A 25,000-nucleotide genomic window follows, 5' to 3' on the forward strand; every position below is an offset into this window, starting at 1 on the left:
TCGATGGACTTCGAGGGAAAAAAAAACGTTTCTGATCATGAGCTAATCGTTTAAGACATCCTAAGGCTAAGTTTCAAATATTCAATGTAAAACCTTATTAAATATTCCACCCTCACTACAATTTTAACTCCCATCGGGCTGACCAGGTATGTTTGTATGTGAAAACGATTGTTTTGACAGCAGATAACAGATATTTTTATATTTAACACAGCTTTTGGCTTAAAAAAAATTTGGAAAAGGAAATTTCCTGGGCAAAAGGTTACAAAGGCAAGACAGGAATTATTTTTGTTACGACAAGGGATAATTATTAAGTGGCAAAGCGTAAACGTTCTAATAAAGGTAGATCTTCCGCCATCTTACCGAGCTTCGCTCTCCGAATCCGCGTACAGATACCAAGACCTTTCGGGCGAACAGACGCAAAACATCGCATTGAGATCTCTTTCTTTGGGAGGCTTCACTCCCTCTCCAACTGCATGACCAACTTTAATTTGTCGACACTCTGTTTTCATGTGTATTTTGCCATCTGATTCCTTGTCTTTCGCGTCTTGGTAGTAACAGAACACACCATCTTGGTACAAGACGAAGTAGCGTTTCTTCCACGAATTCTTAAAAAATCCGCCTGTTAAAATCGTGGCAGTTGTTAGACCACGAAGCACAGATTACTTTAAGATTTTTCTACTAAACTACGAAAATCTAGAATACTTACTCAGTTTATGAAGATTTCCTGCTTTTACAGTTCCCATGTTTCAACACAAAATTCTGACAGTACACAACTCCGTGACAACTTGCAGCAACCGTGACGTAAGAGAACTAAGAATAGATCATATTTGCGTGACGTATGCCACATAAAGGAAAAATGACGTCAATTTAACCATGATAGTAAAGAAAGGAAAGCCTCTAAAAAATTCTTAAAACTTTTCTTTTTTTAAAAGAGAAAAATTACATCGGCAAAATCCGTTGAGTCAAATTAGCTGAATCCTCAGGCTTTCATTTCACTTGGGGATACAACATATGATACAACGACTTTATTTCACTTCGAATTTAAAGATAGCAAAAATTGCTAGTATCTCCGAAGAAAACAAATTGACGGAGTAACATGATTAAACTACAAATAAAATAAATTAATTGATAGATTATAATTGGACCCTAGGCCCATCTCTCTTTTTCATGGAAAAATAAGAACCTTAAGAACTAAAACTGGGCTTAAGATGGGGAAAAAAGGCCAAACTTTTACTGGGATATTTAAAACTATTTGTTAAAACAATGTACTGGTTCCCTGCACTACCTGGCCCTTCTACGTATTCTTCTTTCTCCAATGTTGTCCAGGGAGAAGAATCATACCAGACATAATAAATATTATTATATTTCCTATATCCATTTAGAAATCACTGGTGATCCTTGCAATCTGATTGGCTCTCAGCAGTTCGATTTATTCCCAAATTGCAATATTTCTTGCTCTCAATCGCACCATTTCCCCAGCCAATGAGAAAGAAACACTAAAACAAAACAATCAATCAGATTTCAAGGCTTCTTTAAGGTAACCAATCAAATTGAAAAAAATGAAAGACAGAGAAAACTGTGGGGCAAATTTTGCAACTTTTGTTCCCAACTGGAACAATAAGATATTGGTATTGACTAAAATACTGTATTTCAGTGATTAAATAATTATTGTGTGATTTCTAAATGGATGTAATAAAGTGGTAATTGAACTTACATGTAGTGTCGTGCAATTTTGGTCTGAAATCATACTTGTGATTTCAAATCAAACTCGCACTGTGTGCTCATTCAATTTTGAAATCACACGTATGATTTCAGACCAAATTGCACTCCACTCAGTTCAATTACCATTATGCATCATTAAAGTGAGAAGAAAAGTTTTAGGAGATGAAATGAAATAATGAATTTATCAGTAACCCAGGTATTGTACCTAGAAAGTAATGATCATTATTTTCCTAACAACTCACTGTTAGATTAATGACTTCAAAATTGTTTCAGACTGAGGACAGTGACTTTGAGCGACCTACAATCACAATCTTTTATTTGACTAAGTGCATAAATGATTGTCAGTTGTCACTTGATACAGATGTGATGTCATGTTATTATTTAATTTCTTTATTTAAACAATATTTTTATTCGACATTATTTTGCTCTAAGAACACAAAGTGATCATTTTTTAGGTGACTGCTTTTCCAAATATTAATGGTGACATGAGTTATTAATGAGTCATTTATTTTTTCCTCTATAGATTTTACAAGTAAATTATCTTTTTGAAAGGCCCAAATCCTGGAAATCACTACAGGGTAAGTCAAGTTGATTAACACAAATCAGGATCAAGCGAATTAGCTTTGAGGCCAAATCCTCACAACTCATAAGAAAGGTGCTAGGGTTTAGGGTTAAAGCTTTCCATGGATACTAAAACTGTCAATACTTCAACACTTTGTTCAAGTTAGTCAGTAATTTTACAGTCTTCTAATTCCCTTGTTGAAGGCCAATACACTTTAAATGCAAACTCATTTCTAGCAAAGGAACTGGGATTGGTACAAACACACTCCAAACTGGAGCATGTGTAAGGATCATATTTGTCAGCTAATATCATAAAGTCTGGGACAGGATACACCCTGAGGGAGTGGTCCTGAGTCCAGTACATGGGCCTCACATGGGGTGGGATAGGACAAAGATGTGCCTGCGCCAAGATGGTTTTCATCAATTGGACAGGAATGTCTTTCAAATCCTTTGGCAGGTTAATCGAATTACGGCACATCTTGTTTACTAAATCTTCCCGGAACACTATTATCTCCTGTGTACAATACTGAATTCTGCAAGGATTGGATGCAAAGATGCTGAGAGGGATTTTGTCTGTAACAGCTGCAGTAAAAAATGAAGGGATTGGTGGCCTCGGAAGAATATTTGCAGGTCCAGGATCTTGAGAGCCAGGAACAAACACAAAGCGGCTGTTCTCGATCAGTGGTGGGAATTCAGAAACCAGTTTGGCAAATGTTTGGAATGACTGCTCCAAGGTGTGATAGTGATTGGGTCCATGAGCTTCAGAGGTGAAGTTGCCACAAAAGATGACCAAAGCTGGAGGTACTGCAGAGTATCCGGAAAACAAGGCACGAAGCTTCTCCAATACCCTAGGCTGATCAAACCAAACGTCTGATAAGATAACAAACATTGCATCATGGTTTTCTCTCTCGATGGCCTTCAGCTTAGCCGACGCTTTCAAACTAGTGGAGGAGGGCCCACCAAAAAAGTTAATGTTTCCAAAGTGGGCCCTGGTTACTTGTCCAGGCTCAGCTGGTGGAAAACCCAAAGCATTTACATGGAAAACACCATCTTCATAAGTACCTTCAGCAAGCACAAAGCAGTTTTCTGTGTAGAGGCCTGTATGAAAAGTGCCTTGTTTTAGATCAAGTTCCACAACACCTGTAGGGTCTTCAAGAAAGTATTTTCCTTCTTTAATTTGAGTGATCATACCAAGCACTATAAGTTTACCAAGGTTAGCAGTGCTTCCCAACAGGAACTCCACTGGTTTCAGGGCGAACTTCTCTGCCGCTTGTCTTTTGTTGGCTCCTTCCACAACAGGTGAAAACAGTTCATGCCGCATGGTTCTCTGATGCAAAACATTGTATCTCTCTCGAAACACCTGAAGGAATACTAAGATGTTATTGACCTATTGCAAAAATAAACAAACAAACAAACAAATAATCCGTGGCTAATAATTAAACATTTGTATATTTTGGTTGCTGGTTCTTTCTGAAATTTGCTTCCTTCTTAACACTTTGAGAACAAAAAGTGCTTATTTCTCTTCTACCCTTCCACAAACTTTAGATCCTCGGTACATGTTTGTATATTAAACACAAGAAAAGTGCATTCCCGGCCACTGGGGAGTAATAACTAAGATGAGGGAATTCCAGCAGCGCCACTTTTGAAGTAGGCATGCAGCCTTGGACTGAAATGGCGAATCCGCAGAAATTGGACGCACCAAGGGATACGAATTTGTACCACATTGTTAACAAATCAAACCTTTTGATTGTCATCACGACAGGCTTACCTCTGGTTTAGCATTTGGATTATTGGAGTGCAGCGGAACTGATCCATTACTCGGGAGGAACTTTTTTCTCTCTAGATTAAACGTGAATCTCGGCACACTGAACGCATCAATGAAAGTAAACGCTTTGTCATCGTCGTCTTCAGACCTTTGGCTACATTCCTGAACAGCTTGCTCGACGATTTCTCGATCGATGAGCGACGAACTCAAAGGCTGTTTTTGAACACCTTCAACAATTTTATCGAGCCAATCCTCCAACTCCACCTCGGTCAAAGGACTTAAGACTTCTGTAAGGAATTTAGTTGCGTCGGTTTTCAACGAAAGGCCGTGTAACTTGAACACGGAAACAATTTTACCTCGAACCAAGGAAGCCATGTTGATTTTACGAAAAAAGGCGCGAAATCTTTGAAGAGTCAGAGAGGGACTGGACATTTCAGTGACAAGGGCGGAGGGGAGAGGTGGGTAGGGCGAAGACTACATTCTTTGACAAAGAGGGCGTTCGATTTAGATCATCGGATTTCCAATCGAACACAAAATCTGAAAACGAATTTTGTCGCAGATTTCGCTAATTGGAAATCCATGTCAGGAAGGAGCCCATTTGGCCAAAACAACATTGTGAGAGGGCAAGGTATTGCAAAGACTAGTGTTTCAACAATTTTTTCCGAGGCTGCTGTCCACAGGATACTCTTTCCAGAAGGCCTAATCGCCAGTATTTTCGCTTTTTAACTGTAACTGTATTTGCATCCAGTTATTTCCCATCACTTATAGGGCTTTTGAATCAGTGAGCGCGATGTAACATAATTGCACTCCTGACAAAAAAAAAATTCCTCTTTATCTGCTTACCGAAGCCCGAAAACAGCACCAATCGCTTCATTTGATCCTTTGCATTCTCTGCAGCACTCTGTAATGCACGGAAATTTTTGCTTATTTTTTAAGCCTCCCGCTCAAAGAAATCTTAGCACAAGATCTTTCATCATTACAGTTGTTGTGTCAGAGAGAGATCAAACGAATTTCTTGGCAGGGTCTAGTGCATTGTGTGGATGATTGAATTGTAAGTGTGTATAAAGTAAAAATTAACCGATGCTCATTTGAAAGACATTTCAAAGTAAAGAGGTGTAATGTTTTCATTTTCGAAATATCGCCTTTACAGTAGTTTGAGAGATTAAAGATTTTGTTTTCAAACTAATGACATCATCAGTATTTCCAAAAGAAGACAACTAATGACAGGATGACTATCCCTGACAACATTGGACTGGCGTTCTTCAAAGTTGACTGTAAAGTGTATCGCGCAAGGCATAAAGTAGCCACCTTTGTGCTGTTACTATGGCAACATGTTGGTTTCCGAAAATGACCTCCTCATTTTTTTTTTCAGAGAATCAAAATAATTACTCTGACAAATCGGAGTAGTGGGAAAGAGATCGATGAACCGATCAGTATACGAGGGAATTACATGTAGCTTCCTCAAAGTTACATTTGGTTTTGGTTTTCATTAGTATAAAAAGTGCTGAAAGGCTTTTGAGCAGAATACTTAGCATGACACTGCAAAACCAAGGCAATCACAAAATTAAACACTTTCACATACAACTTATTGTTTTAAAATTACTCCTTAATTTTTGCCCGAAATTTCAGCGTTAATAGACCTTTTTGGCTTGTACATTTTGTTTTCCCAATACAGATCATGTGATAATACTCAGGAGGCTTGGTCCTTTGTTTTGTTCATTAAAAAGAGTGCATGCAGGCATATTCATGCTTGCATGCCCTCATTTTAATGAACAAAACGAAAGACCAAACCTCCTGAGTATTATCACGTGATCTGTATTGGGAAAACAAAATGTACAAGCCGGAAAGGTCTATTCATAAGTTCACATGTGAAATTACAATGTTGCCATAGCAACTTTTCCTATGGTGCCAAAATGGCGTCTTATGAACGTAATTTGTCACACACGATATTAATAGCTAATCAAATGGTTTACTCGTAGAATAAGGGAATAATTTCACTTGCATTTTGTCCAAAATCAAATAATTTTCATCGCCTTTAAAACGCGCGTGAAATTATTCTCTAATTTTACTCGTCTTGCCACGAGGGACGATCCTACCGCACGCGGGAAAGTCAGGAAATACGGCCATTGTGTCTTACGTAAAGAAAGCATTGGTGATCTGAGGGCCGATTTACATGGTACGATTTTTGTCGCATGCGACAGCCTTACGACAGGCCTACAACTCGTTTACGATTGTCGTAGTTAAAACATGTTTTAAAACGCTGCGACAATCGTAAGTCACGTCGTAGGCCTGTCGTAAGCTTGTCGCTTGCGCTAAAAATCGTACCATGTAAATCGGCCCTAAGAAATTTTGCATGCGCAGAACGAATGCTTAAAAGGTTTAAACTCGGAACCAAGAGCGGTACCTCTGGACGCGTTGCCAGAGAGTCGTACCATGGCGATACACCCCGAAATTTCGACCGGCGGATCGCTTACACAGATAGCTTTCGGACAGAGAAGGAGAGAAATGTCGGCCCCTAAACCATACGAGACAGATATGTATGTATATCTTAGTGTTGTCCATTGGCAGATTTTTGTTTTTGTTTCTTCTTTTTTGGAGTGTTTGTAAATTATTTTGATACTGTGAAGTTACTCGGGTTTAGTGGGTCACACAAGGGTTTTCATGGACGAAATGACCAAACAAATAACTCTGATATAATTTAATAAGATTTAATTCGGCTTTGTTGTTTCTGACATAATCGGTAACTTTTATTGCCATAGAAATGCAGTTGGTTTGCGTTGACTGACTGTTGAGAGACATCTTGGGTTATCAATCTCGGACAACAGCAAAGGCCACAACGACTCCTTTTTGAACAATAGGAAACGGAATTTGAAGAAAATGCAAGCGTTGAGATATTTGTGGTTTCGACTCCGTCGTTGCTGAAGCCAGCCGTTCGTTTCTATTCATTGATTTTTCTTCAGTTGTTGGAGTTACTATACGAGAGACATGACTTGGATCAATATCATGACCTCTTTCTTCCTTCAATGAACTGTTATTTGTTCGATTGTTGAGTCCGTGTCTCTCCCACAGCTGAATTTGACGTCTAACAGGTTGTTATAGAACTGGGAACTAGCTTTGAGCCTGCAATCTTAGCAGGACAGTCATTGCTTCTCTGAGATCGCCCAATTCCTGCGGCATCATGGGTGAGTTGAGAACGTCACCTGAATAAGTAAGCATGAAACAACAGGAGTAACATGAAGCAGGATGCAAAGACAAACACCAAACAAGCGGTCTGACCACATGAAAATCTGAACACTATATCAACTCTACTCTCGCACGGATAATCAACGCCAAAGGCATGAAAACTGCTACAGGGACTTACTTTTTTTCGTAATGCGATCAAAGGAATCTTGCAAAAGGAACTGGTATTCTGCAATTAAGTCTGCACTGACGAGAGGCTGTAAAGGAGAGAATGATACAAAGATAGCCGAGTTACTCCATGTTATTAAAGGTCCTACGAGAAGATATGTTTGACCAACGCATGCATAAGCACCGCCAACATATTTATTTATTTAACTTTGCCAGTCAAGCTGATGGAGCGCCACAACAGCTTGCGCCAATTACTGTAGTCCCTTGACAATATAAACTAATGATAAAAAGCAAGTACAATAATTAAATATACACTACATTATAAACTAGAAACGGCAAGTGATAGGCGCGGCTAGGCCTCTGGCCGTGTTGCACGAGGGGCAGATGGAACGCCATGTCCGTGGATTTTCCGGGTCCAAAATCGAGAGAGCCTGGTTATAATAAAGATTAAGTTTGCACTTGAAAGAACTGAGATCAACTGTGTTGAGCCTAAGGTCCTCTGGTAGGGTATTCCAACTTCTAGTATTTCTCCTGAGGTACAATCTCTAGAAAGTTAAAGTTTTACATTTCACAGGTCGGAAAAGGGGAGCACTAGGATTGCATTAGTTTGTTGAGAACTAAGACAACGCAGCCATGCTATGCTGAAAGTACATTTAGCTGAGGTTCCGAAACATGGAGTTCCAACATACGTACCATATAAGGCGTGGTACCCTAGGCAAATGCGGATGATTTGTCAATCGTCCATGGACACATACAGAGCTCCGTGGAAATGTGTGCAATAGGAAAAAGTTCCTAAAGGCAATGTATCCGTAATATGTGATAAGATATTGTCTATAGTTCTCGTTCTAAACTACCAAGTCATTTTTTCTCGCCATGGATAGATATTAGTTGATCCCCATCTTGGATTATCACTTGTGCTTGAATGAATCCGAACAAAAGCAGAACGAGAAGCGACCTTTTTTTAGTGCGTCCGCGTAAGGACAAAGGCTCCGGCTCCGACAACGCCACAAAACAATAATAGGGAGCTTAAGCAACGACAACGGCGACGGAAACGAGAACGTTATCTCAAAATATACATTCGCGTTATTGTAATCGCTTCGTTACTATTTCAACTTTTTAAATATGACGTGGGTGTGGTAGTTCCTCAAAATGACGCTGGTAGGAACGGCGCTCAATTTAGGGCAGAAAAGGAAAATTTATCCTCAAGTAATGACGTTGTCCATAAAACCTCAAATTTGGCTATTTCACGTTGTAGTTTTGCTGACGACGGCAAAGAAATGGACAAAAGTGAAAAACACACGTGCAGAGCGTGCAAAGCTATTGCGTTTGCTCACTAAATATGCAAATTTGTGACGTTCTCGTTGCCGTCGCCGTTGTCGTTGCTTAAGCTCCCTAATATTATTGATGCACGTGCGGAACACATTTCAGTACATTTCTTTGCCGTACTCTACGAAATGAACAACTTCAAAAACCCCCAAGAGTTAATGAACAAGCAGCACAAGCCTGGTCTCGTCCGCAGAGCTCTGTTGACTTAACAACGGTTTTTTTAAACTGAGTTTTCTGGGAGCATTTACCAAACCCGTAACCGAACGTACCTTTCTAGAGAAGTTCCTGGAGATCATTGGAAACGTGTTCCTGTAGAATGTCAGGGCTAACTTCATTTGCCATATGGCACTGGGAAGAGACTGATCCAGGTTGTGAACAATCTGAATTGAAAAACAAAAAAAACAAAAAAACAAAACAAAAAAACGAATTAGCAACCTCGTCCCAGGGTCTTCTCGCCTTTAAATCCTGACAAGACGCCGTGTTGAAAGTCGAGAAAACCATGGCCACGAGGTTGATTGATTTATAGACGATCCCTACCCTCTCGGGTGGAATTACACAACACAGAAACAGGAACGAAAAACTCGTTTTTATAGTAAACACGGCGATATAATACCTGCCACATGCGCAGTAGCGTTTTGAGGACATCCGGTTTTTCTTCTGTGACGCATTCCACCAAGGCAGACGAGATAAAAGAACTCATCTTTTTCTCCTTGCCAAAAAAAAGAAAGAATTTTTTCAGGATATTTTAGCGGTCAGTCTCCTTCGTTCGTGCATCCTTAGGCAATCATTCATAAAAAAATTTAAGTTTAGGTACACAGTAAGCATGACGATCATCATACTTGTAACATAAGCATAAGAGAAGTGATCTACGCGGGTGCAGTGACCTGCAGAATCGGAATCGACGGGATATGATTGAACACTTTTACACTTGAACGTCCGCCGACAGCAAAAACACCCGATTCCTTGAGTATGCTTACATAACGTCCCGTTTACACAATAGGGAGTTTAAGATCTGCGACGAGACGGTAACGAAAACGTGATTTAAAATTGCAAGTTCAGGTTTATTAATCTTTGTCGTCGTTACGTCGGCTTGTCTATCTTCTAAAAACTAGTGTAACTTTCCAGGAACTGAATTAGGAGGTGCGGTATTGAATCTACGACAGAAAATTCAAATTCGCTGCCTTTTGTTCACGTTCTCCGTAAAACTTGAGAATTGGTCATTTCACGTCGTAGATTTGTCGAAAACGTGAAAGAAATGTACAAAAACTAAAAATGCACGTGCAGAGCGTGCAAAGCTATTATTTTTGCTCATTAAATATGCAAAATTTGTGAAGTTTTCGTTGCCGTCGCGTCGTAGATCTTAAACTCCCTAATATATCACGTGACAGAAGCCTAAACATATGCATTAGGAAATGATTACTTCATTAAGCTTATGCATATGATTGAGTCAATTCCAGTTTACACTGCTTCCACTCATGCTTATCCCCTTTCTTTTGAAGATGCTCGTGCCACTGCGCAAGACCAGTGACGAAGGCGGTGGCAAAGAGAAACACAGTCAACGATAAGTTTGAATGAGGAAAAATCAATCGTGTTATCTGTGAAGAAGGCATTTTGGTACATCTGTCACCCGTCCCTTAAGATCAACAACTGGGAAAGATCAAACTCGAAGGTTTTTTAATTAGATCAAGCCTCACACGACAAAACGTCTACCCTTCGTTCGTTTTAGCGCCGCCCCCACCGCCGCCTAACGTGCTGGAAGAGAATGGAGGATGCAAAAGTCGATTGCCGCTTCTAACAAAATTGTGACGCATAAAATGTCATTATGCATTGGTCTTCCGTTTCACACGTTAGTAAACATTAGAGACTTTTAGATCCACGTTTGCGGCTAACCTCAAAGTGCTGGAAGTCACATGACTAGCGCTTGCCGTCACGTTCGAGGATAAGTTTTGACGTTTTCAACGGCGGAAGGTAGGTTTTCACGTAAGTAATTTACCTCAGCTCTTTATGGCATGGAAGTTACATTATCCCACGTATGAACGGGGCAGATATAAAAAGCAACTTTTTATCTTTCATTTCATGTGAATTAAACAATCAAAAGAGCCGTGGTTTTATTTATTTCGTTGACTGAAACATCAACGCTGAGCATCGAGGAAATTCAATATGGCGGCCTCAACAGCTTTGCACTTGTTTACATAAATCTAAATGCACGAACTATCACAACTTCTAACGCCAAACCGCAAATCTCAAACTTCAGTTTGCGGTTAGCCGTAAACGTGCATCTAAAGGTCTCTATTAAGGAAATTAAACGCAGCGCGTATGTAAAACAGAGAAGCCCGCGCGAACTGTCTACCACTGTTGACATATTTACGCAAAACAGTCTTTAAAACTGAAAGATTTGTCTATTGAAATGTCAACTACGTACGATTTTATTGTATTTCCATCTTCTCCATCCCTTCCCGAGTCCCTGCTACTTCAGTTGCTTACCTTGTCATTTGACCCATTTTCATCGTTGAATAACTCAGCAAGAGCAATAAGGTTGGGATCTGAGGAAAAGCTTCGAACGACTTCGACCTTAAAATCAGAGAAAATGGGAGAGAGGTTGGTATTAAGGTTACCATGTAAGACACATTTTGGAGCACTATTCCATAAACGTATTTTAGTTTAAATAATTTTCTGCGATTTGTTTTGAGATCTTTCAATTTTCATTCGCCAAAAGAGTTAGTAAAACTTGCAGTCATTTAACCCAGGACATTTGAGCGACTGACAGGCGTGTGCCTTCCATGATTTGACGTTACAAACTGCTTTACAGAGAAGAAATTATTTGAAGATATCAATGCAATGGTCTTTGATAACTCAACTCGCGTCCACGCGTCTCTTAGTTCGGCAGGGGGACGAAGGACTCCAAATTTTGTTCACTTGCGCGGAAACAATAAAAGCAAAATCTTTCCACAGAAACTGCAAGTGTCTTTAATACAGAATCCGGACGAATTTTTCCACCAGTTAGAAAAAATTCAACGAGACATTCTGTTTACACCGAATCGTGCGATGTTTTTGCCTTGTTCACAGGAAACTGACGGACAAGGTTAAATTCCCTCCTTTGTCAATGGTTGTACCATAAGCCCAAGCGCGAAGCGGAACTTTACGAAATCTAAATTTCTTCTTCAAGCCGAGTTACGACACATCCGTGCAACCAGGCCTTTTCCGGTCAAGGTGGTCACACAGAGTCAGCAAAATTGTTATTATCAGTAACGCCTAAAAATTCCTATCCGATTTTGAAGTTCAATTTTTTAATTGCCAAGCGATTACCTTTTCGCGCGGCTAGAGTGCATCCGGTGAACGGAACACCTAAACGCACGAGTTTTCAATTTTCGTTCTTTTTGCCGACCTTCGCACGGTTTGACGGTCTGAAAACAGTATGTTGTAACGGTCAGTGTAACTTCCACCATTTCATTGGAGCAAATGGAAAAAATCACTTGTACTTACACACAATCACAAAGGGCAAATTCAACTCAGACCTTTTACCTGTTCTGTTTGCGCAGCGAAGGTTCTTGCGAGAATGTTTCGATGTCCCTGTTGAAGTGAAGCAAAGCATAATTTACTTTCGAGACCGCATGCTCAGAACGACATGTCGCCTCGCCATAATGCACGTACTCGTTTTTTAAGTAAACAATGAATTTAAGAAAATATGTCAGGACAACAGGTATACCACAATCCTCTGCGCTGTACATATAACCGCGCCCTTACTTCTTTGTGAACCTTTCTTTTTTTGCAACTTTCATCTTTCATCAACTACTTCCTGGATAACTGAGGGCATTAGTTTTTAAAGAAACTGTAGCGCTGCGTCGGTGGGGAACTAAACAGGAAAATTTGGTGTAATCAAACGAGTTGATAAAGGTAAACTAACCACCGTCAGAAAGATCTGTTGGCTCACGTCTCGAGCGTTAACCCTTCGTCAAAGCGAAACCAAAGAGGACGACGTCAGAGCCCCTCAAACGAAGAAGAAACTTGCTCTGACGAAGGGCTAAAGCTCGAAACGTCAGGTCAGAAATCTTACGGTGGTCAATACACCTTTACCAAAATGGCTGCGCCATTTTGGTATTCTTTTGTTTGATTGCAAATTGACCCTTTTGGTCTCGTTCTAGGTTAAATATTCTATTGAATTTAAAGTTTGAAAGTGAGGCCAACAGGGCCAATTTCCAAGAAAACAAAAGAATACTAAAATGGCGGCCATTTTGGAATAAAGTGTATTCGTTTGATAAAACCAGGTTTTGGTAATTTTTGGATAGCTTGCGAGAGCTCGGACTGTCAGAGTGGAAGCTTAAATACGAGTTAAAATATTTCATCTTTAAAAGAAATAAAAAAGGTCCCATATTAACTCTATCATTGAAAACAGAGTTTCAATTCCGAGAGATCTTGGACAAAAAGTAATTTTGGACAATGGACAATGGACAATGGATTGAAGTTTCTGGAGGCTGCAACAGTGTTTACGGAAACTGACATCCGGCTTTCCACGAGAAATCAGTACAGTTGCAATGGGTGACCCAGTGGTTCAAATAGACGACGAATTCTTGATCTTTATGTTGTAACACTTTACCTTGGGGTCATCAGCGTACGGAAGAAAACCTATCCTTCTCTTTACGAATAAGGTTCCCAGATTGGAGGCAACCAAGCTGTTAACACAAATGAAATGAATGTGGGAAAGATCATCACAGCTAGATGAACAAACAGTTGGAAACGAGCCTGAAAAGATTGACGCTTAATCAAACGGGATTTTATAACATGACCACGTGATTGCGCTGCACTTGCGCATGCTCTACAAACTGAGCTATCAAGCAAGCTGGGAGTTGGTCAATTGAGAGTTCAAGTTATATCCCATGAGAGGTGAATGAAAGAATTTAAGGATATATGAAATTTTATTACCATTTATTACAGCAGTTTTCAAATGACTGTCGAAAGTAATTACGCGATTGCAATTGCTACGCTTAGTGATTGGTTTAAAAATCTCGTACCAGTTTATCAACCAATGAGAAGGAAAACCAAAACCAATCGCGACTTGCACGCGCGATTTTTCCCGCGCTTTGAGCAAGTTACATGAAATTGCCACGAATTTGGATTGGTTCATTCCGCTGTTTGCACCTGCTGTGATTGATCGAAGTAATTACTCTGGCATTTGTTTTACGACACTCAATTGAAAACCGCTCTATATGGACAGGAGTGTTTTACTGGGAGCCAAAACACTCGTAGAATCAATACGACCACAACATCCGGAAACCGAGGGGCGTATTTTTCGTATGTAACACGAGTGGTCATATTGAGCAATGACGTCACGATTCCCGCCATTTTTTGTTTGTATTAATAACCAGTATTTGTGTTAATGATTTACTGTCCATGTTACAAGAAATTTAGAAAGATTACACGTTAGCTGGAAGATACGAATTTTATGTTCTCGTGGCAAGAATAATAGGTCAGTTTCAAAATTACCATACCCTTTGTTTGTCCTCCAAAATTTTGCATAAGCATTGTTTTCAGTTTCTCTTGGGACTCACAATAGTCCAAAGAGAAAATAAAACAATGCCTAATGCAAAATTTGGAGGGCAAACAATGCGTATTGTGATATTTTTGAAAATGGGCTAAAGGGAAAACATCTGTTTACAAACATTGCTTTTGTTATTCAAATGTACCAACTACAGGAACACAAGATCCTTTGTTTCGACAGCTAATGAGGCTCTGGTTGGCACATTAATGACAATAGGTGACGTCAACAATATGTTCCCTAAATCTCACTCGTTCGCGATTTTGTTGTCGCCACTTGAACATTAAATAATTCATGTCCTCTCTCCAACGTGTAATATCCTCTATATATTTCAAGTATTCATATCTCATATTCCATATACGAAATTTTTATATATTATGAAATAATTTCTGAAAACACAAATATTTATCTTTTCTAAACTGAAGTCAAGGAAAACGTTTACAGTACAGCGGGCTCTTCCAAAGTACTTCGCTATCGAAGAGCGTCGAATCTTACCAAGCGCTGCTTTTGTCTTTGGTAAAATCTATCGTAACCGGCCAATAGCGCAAACCAGCAACACGAATCTGAAACAAAATATAAGGATAGCAATTACGACATGACACTGTAAGAGGAGAGGAGAGGAGAGGAGAGGAGAGGAGAGGAGAGGAGAGGAGAGGAGAGGAGAGGAGAGAGGAGAGTGTCTAGTCGTTCTAGCGCTTGAGCAGAAATTGGGGACACTGTAAACTGAAATCAACAATTAACGCAAATCAAATCAAATTTTGGTTTTTGAGGAAGACGGGAAAACCGGAGCACCCGGAGAAAAAACCACTCGGTACAGAGTAGAGAACCATTAAACTCAACCCACATATGACGCTGAGTATGGGAATCGAACCTGGGCCACATTGGTGGGAGGCGAGTGCTCTCACCACAGCTGCGCCATCCCTGCGCCCCTCATAAAGAAGGGTTTCTCTTTGCGTGATCCGGTTTTCCCTTCATCACAAAATCCAACAAATTGATTCGATGTTCGAAGTTTTGTTTTATTTGCAGTATCCCTAGTTAGTAGAACATTTATACTCGCTCTTGAGGAAAATACAACGCAAAGTTTCGCTGGTGCTTAAGGAAAAGGGCTATACTATAGCAGGCGAACTACCAACGCAACAGACACCACATACTCAAAATATTCTCCCTAAAATAAATCCGTTCACCTATTTACCTTCTTAATGAGCTGTAGCTCTGGCAGAATGCATGGTGCTGTCAGCTTTAAAATGGTCTCAGGATAGAACTGAGATTCCTAGAATCAAAAGCATACACTATCATAACCATTGAACCAATTCGCCAAACAACTAAAATCAAAGACCAATTAACTTTTATTATTACAGGGATTAAGTAGCTCGTATGCTGTCAAAGGTCATTCCGAAATTACTCTCGCGACTCAAGACATTTGTTTTTTCAAAGGTCTTCCAAAAGCTTTGAAGGCAGTGGAGAAGCAAATCGAAATATTAATCTTTATTACCACGAAAGCCATGTGCAAGCGGAAAAGACAAATTTTGATCATGAAAGGAATGAAATGCACAGAGGTGTGTTGGGCAAAGTCCAGTTAAACCGTGGCACCATTAAAAAAAATAATAAAACGCAAATTGTCCGTTGGGAATTTAGACTTTTGAGTCACGCACATGGAAGTGGCGCTCCAGCCTCGCGCGAGGCTCGCGTTCCGCACTTGCCTCACGGATGCCTCGGCTTGACTAAAAAACTAAACCAAAGCGCCAGATAGGTTAGCTAAAAGTAGCTAAAATGTGACGGTGACGCTAAAAGGTCTAGTGCTCCTATTTCATATAGCATATTTCAAGAAATGAGTTCGCCAACCGCAAGCTTGTCGTGGTTTAGAAATTACCTTCAGAGTGACTTCCAGCGGAACATGGCACGCCTTATTCGAGTCCACTTCGCGAGGAACGAGGACGCGAGGTTCTGCGGCTAATACATATAAATGTCGGAAAGCTTGTAGATGATACCTACCAAGACACAACAAGATCACCACCAAAGAAAATGCATTTTTAACGTAAAGTAAAGTACCAGGCTTCAGATCGTTCATCACCGAGACGTCAAACTTATGGCATATAGATGGACAATTTGAGAGTTACCCGTCTGTTTGAACAATAAACGAGATGCCCCATCTAACACAGCTGTTGTCTCAGTTGCTTTGTTAATACTTGTTTGTTGTTCGATTCGAAGTAAGGTGCTTGTGATGATAACTTTTACTTTTCACCTGAACGAACCCTTGTTTAATGTCTGAGGTTTGTTCCACGGAATCAAAGAATCGAGGGGATTGACAACAGCAAGTGGTAGACGTCTGATATGGCGAAATGGCAGCCGTTAAAATCTTATCAAAATTACAGGCAAGATTAACAGGTTCGCCCTGTAAAGAAAGCCTGAAAAATCGCAACACCACTCTTCTCCTTTCGAACAGCTTGTGGGTTGTTTGTCGTCTCACACGAGTGCTTCCCGCGGGGCCTACAGTTTAAAGTCGTTATCCGAAGCGACTTCAAAATTGCAACCATTATCAGATGTAGTCGCCAAAGCAGCACTTTCTCCTCAGTTATTTTAAGAGTGTTGGTCGCGCCGGAGTTGAACCCAAGACCACCCGCGCGGTGGTTTGATGCGGCTACACTAACTGAGCCCGCCGATTGGTGGTTCCCATAATAGAGCCCTTGGACTTGGCCTCGCTTGGAAAGAGAGGCTAATTATGAAACACGGAGTCCACTGTACCTGTTATCAGTGCTGGTAATAGGGAATCTCGGATAAAAGGCACAAACTAAGGCAGCAACCGCGGGTCCACTGGTACCAAGGGTAAACCTAAAGAAAGATAGTAAAATTTATGCAAAATCCATGAGGGCGACAGCGAACGAAGTAACAGTGTACATATCACACGAATCATCCTAGAAATACCGTTACATTTCAAACACTACCTCAGTGGCTTGCTCTCGATGTCAGAATTAAAATGTAATTTGGCAAAACGCATCAGCTTTAAGCTCCTGGGAAAAACTCCTAAAAATCTTTAGTTTATTCTGAATTTTACCTACTGTATTGTACATTCATTTCACAGCTCAGATATTCGCAGAGCACGAGCTCATGATTCTGCCACAACTCTCATTTCTCCTTCGAGTTATCAGACCGTTTTAATTTGGAACATTTTCAAAAGGGGAAACATGCATTGTTTAATAATTAATGTTTAAGGTTTTCGTGATATCTGATCTGGAATTAATTCTTCGTACCTCGACAAGGATAAATTTACAACACATCACCTTTGGTGCACGACGCAGATTCTTGAAGAATCTGTAGTTTACGTTATTACTTGATTAGCTAGTCAGATTCAAGAAGATGAATGTAGCGTATAATAATAAACACTTAATGACTGGTCCCGAGGGAAACAGTTCATTTTGTTTCCCGAGAATCTCAATGTTTCCCCGAGGCGCAGCCGAGGGAAAAATTGAGATTCAAGTCAAACATTTTGAAAGAAGAGGGAAGATTCCAGCGACAACATCAGGCCACCTTCAACTGCACGCTCTGATCACGTGCAACAGCGGTCAACATTTCGAGGGTAACAGTGAACTGTTTCCCTTTTGACGTCATAGTTTTCGCAATGTTGCCCGCTCATGGCATTTGGCGGGAAACAGTTTCATTGTTAGATGTCATGTGACCATAAACTAGCCAATGAATGGGCGCGCTGTAGCGGGAAAAACGCCAGCTATATAACAATAAAATATGTTACCTTCCACCTCCAAGAAACAGGAGTCCGATGGCCATGTGTACAGCCATATGACTGCCATAAGAAACATCCGGGGAATGTCTCTTACGCAGGTGCCGCGCGATCCGTAAGACATCCAAGTTACCAGTCCCCGCCATAACCTAACGGAAGTCAAAAAAGAGGAGCCTTGAGCGCAAAGTCAGCATTTCTCATTCTTAACTAACAGTTCACCTCAAAACTTTCTATTTTGGAAAGTCACAATTTCAGGACCATAAAACATTTTTTTAACTTGAAATCCTTGCGATTTTGATCCTGACAGACATTAGACATTTAGTACACAAGAAGTACTAAAAGTTGACAAAACTTTCAGTCATTTGTTCCACGGCTAGAGAAGATTTGTTTCATCTGCATAATTGCCCTTACTATTAAAAAGCCGAATTCAGTAATGTTTTTTTCCAGAGTTCGATTCATGTCCGCCATTCCGGCGTTCTCTGAAGCTTTTGAGTCGTAATGTGAGGTGATCGATCCAGACATTTAAAATTTGTGATAACCGGTGCATTTTTTCAAGCGCTAGCCAACCAGCTAACATGAAAGCTCTGAAGAAACTATAACTTTTGTTGATATAACATACCATAGCAAGAGAAAGGAGAATTGTGTCGAGGCAGGCCTCTACTGTAGGTTTGCCAGGCTAAAAGAAAATAATCAAAATGTTTAACTCCTCACTGAGACTTCGTCCTAAAATGGTCTCCATTTCGATATCCATTCGAGTTTCTTTTATAGACAACCTGTGCAAACGCCAAAGCAATCCTTAGTTTTGTAACTTTGTACGCTTCGTTAGTTTCGTAAGTATCTTTGTTGTTTTTGGTCATGTTTCCTTAGGGACTGGTCATTATTTGTGTGGCGGGTGGGGGAGGGGGATTTTTTTGTTTTAGCATGAAACAAAAAAACGTGACCCACCCCTTTAAGCCCATTAGCTAATTCTTGACCCACCCCCATATAACTTTATATAAGAGGTGACCCACCCCCCAGCCCCCTTCAATCAAAACCTCACTGAACGAAATCAGCACATCTTGTGCACCAGTGTCCTACTGTGCGGCCACTTCTTGTTGATGTGCGTTCTTGTATTGTTACAGTATGACTGTCATCATCTGATTCACTTTCGCTTTTACTTTCATCACACAAAACAAGGTCATTGTCACTGTCACTCTCATCACTGTCCTCACCAACACTGACGCTTGAAGGAAACGTAGATTCCTTTGAAGTTTCATAATAGTGTACTGTGATTCGCTTGATTTTGTCGATTTTCTTTCCGTTCTTGCTAAGTTTGTTATGCTCAATGTATGTGTCCAACTCGGGGACTTTCAGAGTGCCAAGCTCCCCCTTCTCTACAAGCGTTTTCCAGTCATAGCAATGTACATCTTTTAAAGCTCGAACTTGAAAAATAGGCCTGGCCCATCCCATGATTTCCTCCCCCACCCCCCATTCCCCACATATATAATGACCGGTCCCTTAGCGCCGTCTTGGTACCATTGTCGACCTTAGTGGGTCTCGCTGAATCGCGTTGGATCGGTATAATTTTCTATCAAAAAGGCGAAACGTGAAGGGTAAGTGGAAGTAGTTAGTAATTACCTGCTCCACGGCGGTACTTTTCAACAGATCCTGGCAATATTTGGTGTAGTACATCTGTTGTAAAAGAAGAAAGCACTAGCGGTTGAACACGAGCTAACGACGACTTACGAGTTTGGAAAGTCTTTTCCCCAAAACAAACTTTTTCGCCCGTCATTTAGGAAATCACCCAATCAAGCTTTCTACATCACCCTTATCCAACGACGCTAATAAGTTTTAGGAACCCCAACTATCTTTCCTAGTTTATATGCTTCACCAATAGGTGGTATTCGAGTTGTGCCACCGACGCCTTGTTGCTGAACGAAACCAATAATCTCTCGTTGGCGGCCTTTACCTTTTGTTCGCCCCTGACCAGCATTTGTACATTAAACAATTGTGATATTTTTTCCATTTTAGGAATTAGTTTCAAACCACCTTTAGACTTGCACCCTTCGTAGCTAGTGTTTATATTTGACATGATGTGTTCTGTAATAGAGCGACTGTCGTATGACTTACAGAAGTGTACGCAATTTGTTTCACCGACCAATGTTTGGCAAGATAAAAACAAAGCTTCTCCTTATCCCCGCCAAGGAAACTCCTAATATGGGCAGTAAACAGTTCGATTGCCCAATTACATTACTGTATTTCAAATGACGTAAAGCGAAACTTTCCAGAAAGTTCCATGGAGAGATGACGTTGTTTGCATCGGTGTTCGCTAAGCCAATGAAAATTCGAGCTTGTTTGTTTTTGTTCGATAAGCCAATTCAATGTTTTGCGTTTTTGTCTACGTTCTGTTTCTACGTTTATTTTTCAACGTCACATGAAAGTCGCTCTATTGTAACTAACCTTAAAAGTCCAAGAGCAAATATCGTAAAAAACTTGAAATGAAAGTTAAAAAGATCGCAGTTAGATAAGGAACTTAAGGCGATGCAAGCAAAACCTCAAAAATCCAGGCTTGAATGGGACTCGAACCCATGACCACGCGATTGTGCTGAACTTGCTCTATCAAGCCAACCGAGAGCTGGTGAAGAGAGTGTTTTCACATGACGTCACGGTGGCCATGTTGGCGTTTTTAAACAAAGAAATAGTGGCCACGATGGTGAACCAAACTAATCCTCCGGGAATTAAATTCTATTTTTATGCAAATGATCTCATTTGTTTCAGTAATCCAATATGGCTGCTGGTCACGCGAGTGAAAGCGCTCCATAAGCCACGTTCGATATATCAATATTCACACATGGCTACGAGACGTTATGGTTAAATTTGAATATTATTTTGTTTAGAAATCTCAATTGACACAAAGAAAACAGAACTGAGCCGTGAAATTTGACCATAAAGCCTCGCAACCATGCCTGAATATTGATACATCGAAGTTGATCGAACGCGGCCTATTGCGAGTTCAACTTATTTCCCGCAAGGGTTGAATGAAATGGCGAAATGAAATGAAAAGATCATGGGATTTCTTTGCTTGTTGGGTATTCCCATGGATTTTTCTGCATTGTTGCCGCATCACGGTTTTGGCGCGAGCAAACAGTTTTGCATGGCCAGAAATCCGTAAAAAAGTGCCCTTCAAAATACTTCGTTTGCTAATCACGCACGCGACTCTTAAGGCGACCGAAAACGTGGAAACATTGTAGCAGAAACATTGTTCCCCGGAATGTTTCCTCGGCGGGCAAACAAAGAAACATTTGCCAAGGAAGCAACGTGTTTCTGAACAAATTCAGAAACATTTTTGCTTCGGCAACTAGGGTCGCAAACGGGGAATCATTTACTTTCACAACAACGTTCCTCGTTTGCGGGCGCCTTTAGTTTCCGTACTCTCTTGATAGCACTTATAATAGCAAGAGAAACGTAATACCAGACAGTTGAAAGCTTGATGATTCGCTGATCCTGCGAATCGAAGCCCCATCGCCATACAGCACCCTGCAATAATGTTGACCTTTGCTTGACTAAAGGAACAAAACAGATAAACAGGAAATTAGGTTAGGTGATTATCACAAATTAGTGACAACCTACAAATGATGCAACAGGGCGAATTATTAACCAACCTCGTTCCTAGGACGGGGGGGAGGGGGAGGAAAAGAGACCCTGGGAACGAGGTTGACTCTAACCTTTCGTTGCCAGGCAACGCACTGGACATTTTAACGTTACCCTTGGAACAGATGCTACATGATCGCCCAAGTTTTTGTATTTATCCACTTGTGGTATCTCAAAATACTTTTAAAGAAAATTTACCTAAGAGTTTCCACGTCGATTTCAGAGTCCATTGCCTCAACATCTGTAGAACACGAGTCGCACTTCTGAACAATCTGTTGAAAACAAAAAAAAAACATAGCATTTCATTGGTTATTGCAAGAATTCAAGGTTTTTCATTACCTATCCACGAGAGTGGCCCCAAACAGAAACGCAGTTTTCACAAAACAAGCAGTGTGCCTCACGGTTTGAACGGCGCTTTCTAATATGGTGGAAACGTCAAAGCAACACTGAGCAAGAAATGGCAATAGACGAGAAAGCTTACCGCAGGTATATGGCTTTCTACCCAGTCCGAGGATGGTTGGATGCTGTCCCACATTATGAGCCCGCGACTCAAAAGCTGGAGACACAAAGCAAACTAATCGCATTAGTTCACCGGTACTTAATAGTAGATAATGATTATAAAGAAACTTCTCATTGCTTTTCTTTTGGCAACTTTTGGTCAAGATCACGCGCAAATAAAAGTATGCCTAGTGGAGCCGTAACTCCGTAAACAAGTGCAAAAATTGTTGTCTAAGAGACGGCGCGCAGAGTTCGAAGACGTGGCGAGCGTTCCGCATGTTTACTACGCGTAAAGAATCGAAACGACAAAAGAGGACCACTTGCAATTTTGTAGTGGGCGGATTGACAAGTGTTCGTCTTACCCGAAGCAGTAGGAAGTCAGGACGAATAAAATCCAACATAAACTGGGTGTCGGGAGCATCAAGCCAGGTTGCAACAGATCTAAGAATACAGCACAAGGGCAGAGAAGTCAGTAAAGAGTTCTTCACAAACTACATGAATTCCCTTTAACGGTTAAAAATCAACTTTCGAGGGAAAAGACGGAGCTGTTACAAGGGCTCTCGTAAATGGTTAAAAAAAAAACAGTGGACACAAAAAATACACAACAGAGATGTGTCCTATACCGATACAATGAGGTCGCATACAGCTGTGTGATACTTGATCTGGGCGTAACGATACAACATGGTCGGCAGTAATGTACTACATTTTCAAACTCAAGACGAAGCCAAGCCTTAGGTAAGCAGCAGACTGAGGTATTGGTAGTATAGGCATCTGTTAACTCGAAATCTGTGGAAAGTGGGTAACACAACACAATGTCACGCAACAATCCACATATATTTCGTCACGCGCGGGGACGCATTGTTGCCTGCAGGACTACGTGGCTAGCAAAGCCTTTGATTTGACTTGATTGGATGAAATGATTTTAAGCGAATTATCGAGCGTAGCAAGGCAAAACTGACGAAACGAATCATTTCATTGAAATCGTTCCATTAAGATAGAGCGAGTTTCAAACGAGTGTCGTAAAGTCAAAACCAAAGCAGTTACTTTGGCCAATCAAAAAGGACGGAGACAATACAGTAGACCAATCAAAACTCGAATTACACGTAGCCGACACAAATCGCGGGAAAATGTGCTCGCGCGGGCCACGATTGGTTTTGGCTTCACTGCTGGTTGGTTTAAAAACTGGTGCGAGAACTTTGAACCAATCACTGAGTGAAGTAATTACTTTCGACACTCAATTGAAAATCGCTCTAACAGCAAATACAAACATACGTGTTATTGGTCTTCATGAACATCAAACCGAGAGCCACGGTAGCACCAGGTCCAGTAACATTGATGTTGACACTGTCCCCTTCCTGTTAGCGAAAGAAAACAGTGAAAGCCTTATCCAAAAGCACAGATGTTTAGTAATCCAACAATCGTCACGATAACTACGCGAGGACTTTACGGAGAGAATATAAGAAGGTCACACATTGTAACTGCGGATATGAAGCGATTTTCTGAGCGATAATGTAGAAAAAATGCAGACTAACTTGAACGGATTAGAACCCAAGACCCTGCGCTGGAGTGTTTTCACATGAAGTCACGGCGGCCATGTTGGACGAGTGAAATATTCTTTTGGGAATTGAACTCTGTTTTTATGACAATTCTTGCTTTTGTTTTAGTATGCAAACATGGCTGCTGGTGACATGAGCGAAAACACTCTATAGCGCTGCACTATTGCTCTATCAATAAGCTATCAAGCGATCTGGGAGCTTAGCAATTGCGATTTGATTCAAAATCCCTAAGACTATAGATGGAAGCACGATTATGGAGAAAATATAAGAAAGTCATAGATTGGAATGACGAAACGATTCTGTGACCTTTTTCTCAACGTCTTTTCCGTTCACAGCCAAAACCAACCATAATTTTCGATTACATGCCCAGTCCTGAAAGATATTTATTTTTATATTCATTTACTTATACAGCCTTACCTACAAAAACAGGACACGAACGAAAAAGGAGAATTATAAAAGAAGACTGGTAGACCACTACAATATTAAGCCACTTTCCGTGAACACCCTTAACACGCCTTTAAATGCCTGACAAACTCAAATGCGCATATTACACCGTGGCAACCAGCACGCTTTCGAAAGTTCAAGGTAAAACGCAAAATTAATCTTGACGGTGCACACAAAAAACGCGTACCCGTGATTTGACATGTTTGAAAAGAAAATAAATGGGTTCTGCATATTTATCAACATTTGAATCGTTACCTTGATTTGATAACTTGGGGACTTGAACTTCTCTTTTTGCGTCCCAGTCTATAAGACGAAGAAACAAAATCGGTAACCCTCCTTTATCGAATCCGTTATTTTATGATTTGCACAATTTCTTTTCGTAGTCAAGAACCTTCACTGACTTTTTACATACTGGCGCATTGCACAAGGGAAGGCTCAATGAGATAGAAAAAAAAGTGGGCCAGACGAGCTGAAAGAAACGCTTATTTAAACATTTCAATTTCCCGCGTGCTACCATTTAAAATAATGCAGACGTGTTACGGTAAGAACAATTTCAGCTTTGGTGAGATTTTCATATATGAAAATTGTTTCACGGCACACAATGCCTGTCGCTTGAAGGTGGGGCCTTTAAGGTCATCTTTTTGTAGGAGTGGAAGTCTTCAAAGTTGTGCCTATCAAAGCGGGATCTATTCGGAAAACAATAACAACAACAACAACAACAACACTTTGTCATGGATTTCGGTCGTTGCTAAACTCACCTGCGGTTTAGTCTGTCCTCCAACCATGTAATGATACAGCTGGTCTGCAATTTTCAAATCTGTTACACTTGCAGCTTCGCTACCATGCTGAAAAAGGAGAAGACTCTTCTTAACATTTTTAAGTGA

At 40.6% G+C, this 25,000-nt stretch overlaps 3 protein-coding genes across 4 annotated transcripts in view; all 3 read right to left on the bottom strand.

Annotated features, from left to right (window-relative positions):
* LOC138026588 (pleckstrin homology domain-containing family B member 2-like) overlaps positions 1-808 on the bottom strand; it is a 1,501-nt gene extending 693 nt beyond the window's left edge. The window contains exons 1-2 of the mRNA XM_068873999.1: positions 707-808; positions 361-619 (exon numbers count right to left, since the gene is read on the bottom strand). Coding sequence (XP_068730100.1) covers positions 361-619; positions 707-743 — 296 coding nt within the window. The 5' untranslated portion in view covers positions 744-808. The remainder of the gene's footprint in view (positions 1-360; positions 620-706) is intronic.
* A 1,278-nt stretch (positions 809-2,086) lies between these two features.
* On the bottom strand, positions 2,087-4,436 carry LOC138026585 (DNA polymerase epsilon subunit 2-like). 2 transcript variants are annotated; one of them, XM_068873995.1, is made up of 2 exons: positions 4,052-4,436; positions 2,087-3,643 (listed from the first exon to the last, which is right to left on the bottom strand). In XM_068873995.1, the coding sequence occupies exons 1-2, from the start codon at positions 4,421-4,423 to the stop codon at positions 2,447-2,449; spliced, it is 1,569 nt and encodes a 522-aa protein (XP_068730096.1). In that variant the 5' UTR covers positions 4,424-4,436; the 3' UTR covers positions 2,087-2,446. The 2 variants fall into 2 exon arrangements, with proteins under 2 accessions (XP_068730096.1, XP_068730095.1); XM_068873994.1 differs by having other exon boundaries at positions 2,087-3,670.
* A 2,297-nt stretch (positions 4,437-6,733) lies between these two features.
* LOC138025422 (anaphase-promoting complex subunit 1-like) overlaps positions 6,734-25,000 on the bottom strand; it is a 58,260-nt gene continuing 39,993 nt past the window's right edge. Inside the window, exons 33-53 of the mRNA XM_068872639.1 lie at positions 24,875-24,961; positions 24,372-24,419; positions 23,389-23,471; positions 22,479-22,557; positions 22,100-22,174; positions 21,817-21,890; positions 21,440-21,530; positions 19,606-19,659; positions 18,608-18,664; positions 18,001-18,137; positions 16,998-17,084; positions 16,126-16,243; positions 15,448-15,525; positions 14,751-14,818; positions 13,317-13,392; positions 12,245-12,292; positions 11,207-11,293; positions 9,336-9,431; positions 8,992-9,102; positions 7,410-7,485; positions 6,734-7,248 (exon numbers count right to left, since the gene is read on the bottom strand). Coding sequence (XP_068728740.1) covers positions 7,157-7,248; positions 7,410-7,485; positions 8,992-9,102; positions 9,336-9,431; positions 11,207-11,293; positions 12,245-12,292; positions 13,317-13,392; positions 14,751-14,818; positions 15,448-15,525; positions 16,126-16,243; positions 16,998-17,084; positions 18,001-18,137; positions 18,608-18,664; positions 19,606-19,659; positions 21,440-21,530; positions 21,817-21,890; positions 22,100-22,174; positions 22,479-22,557; positions 23,389-23,471; positions 24,372-24,419; positions 24,875-24,961 — 1,722 coding nt within the window. The 3' untranslated portion in view covers positions 6,734-7,156. The remainder of the gene's footprint in view (positions 7,249-7,409; positions 7,486-8,991; positions 9,103-9,335; positions 9,432-11,206; positions 11,294-12,244; positions 12,293-13,316; positions 13,393-14,750; positions 14,819-15,447; positions 15,526-16,125; positions 16,244-16,997; positions 17,085-18,000; positions 18,138-18,607; positions 18,665-19,605; positions 19,660-21,439; positions 21,531-21,816; positions 21,891-22,099; positions 22,175-22,478; positions 22,558-23,388; positions 23,472-24,371; positions 24,420-24,874; positions 24,962-25,000) is intronic.

This window comes from Montipora capricornis, chromosome 12 (genome assembly GCF_036669925.1).
Source record: "Montipora capricornis isolate CH-2021 chromosome 12, ASM3666992v2, whole genome shotgun sequence".
In the NCBI taxonomy this organism is placed as follows: domain Eukaryota; kingdom Metazoa; phylum Cnidaria; class Anthozoa; order Scleractinia; family Acroporidae; genus Montipora; species Montipora capricornis.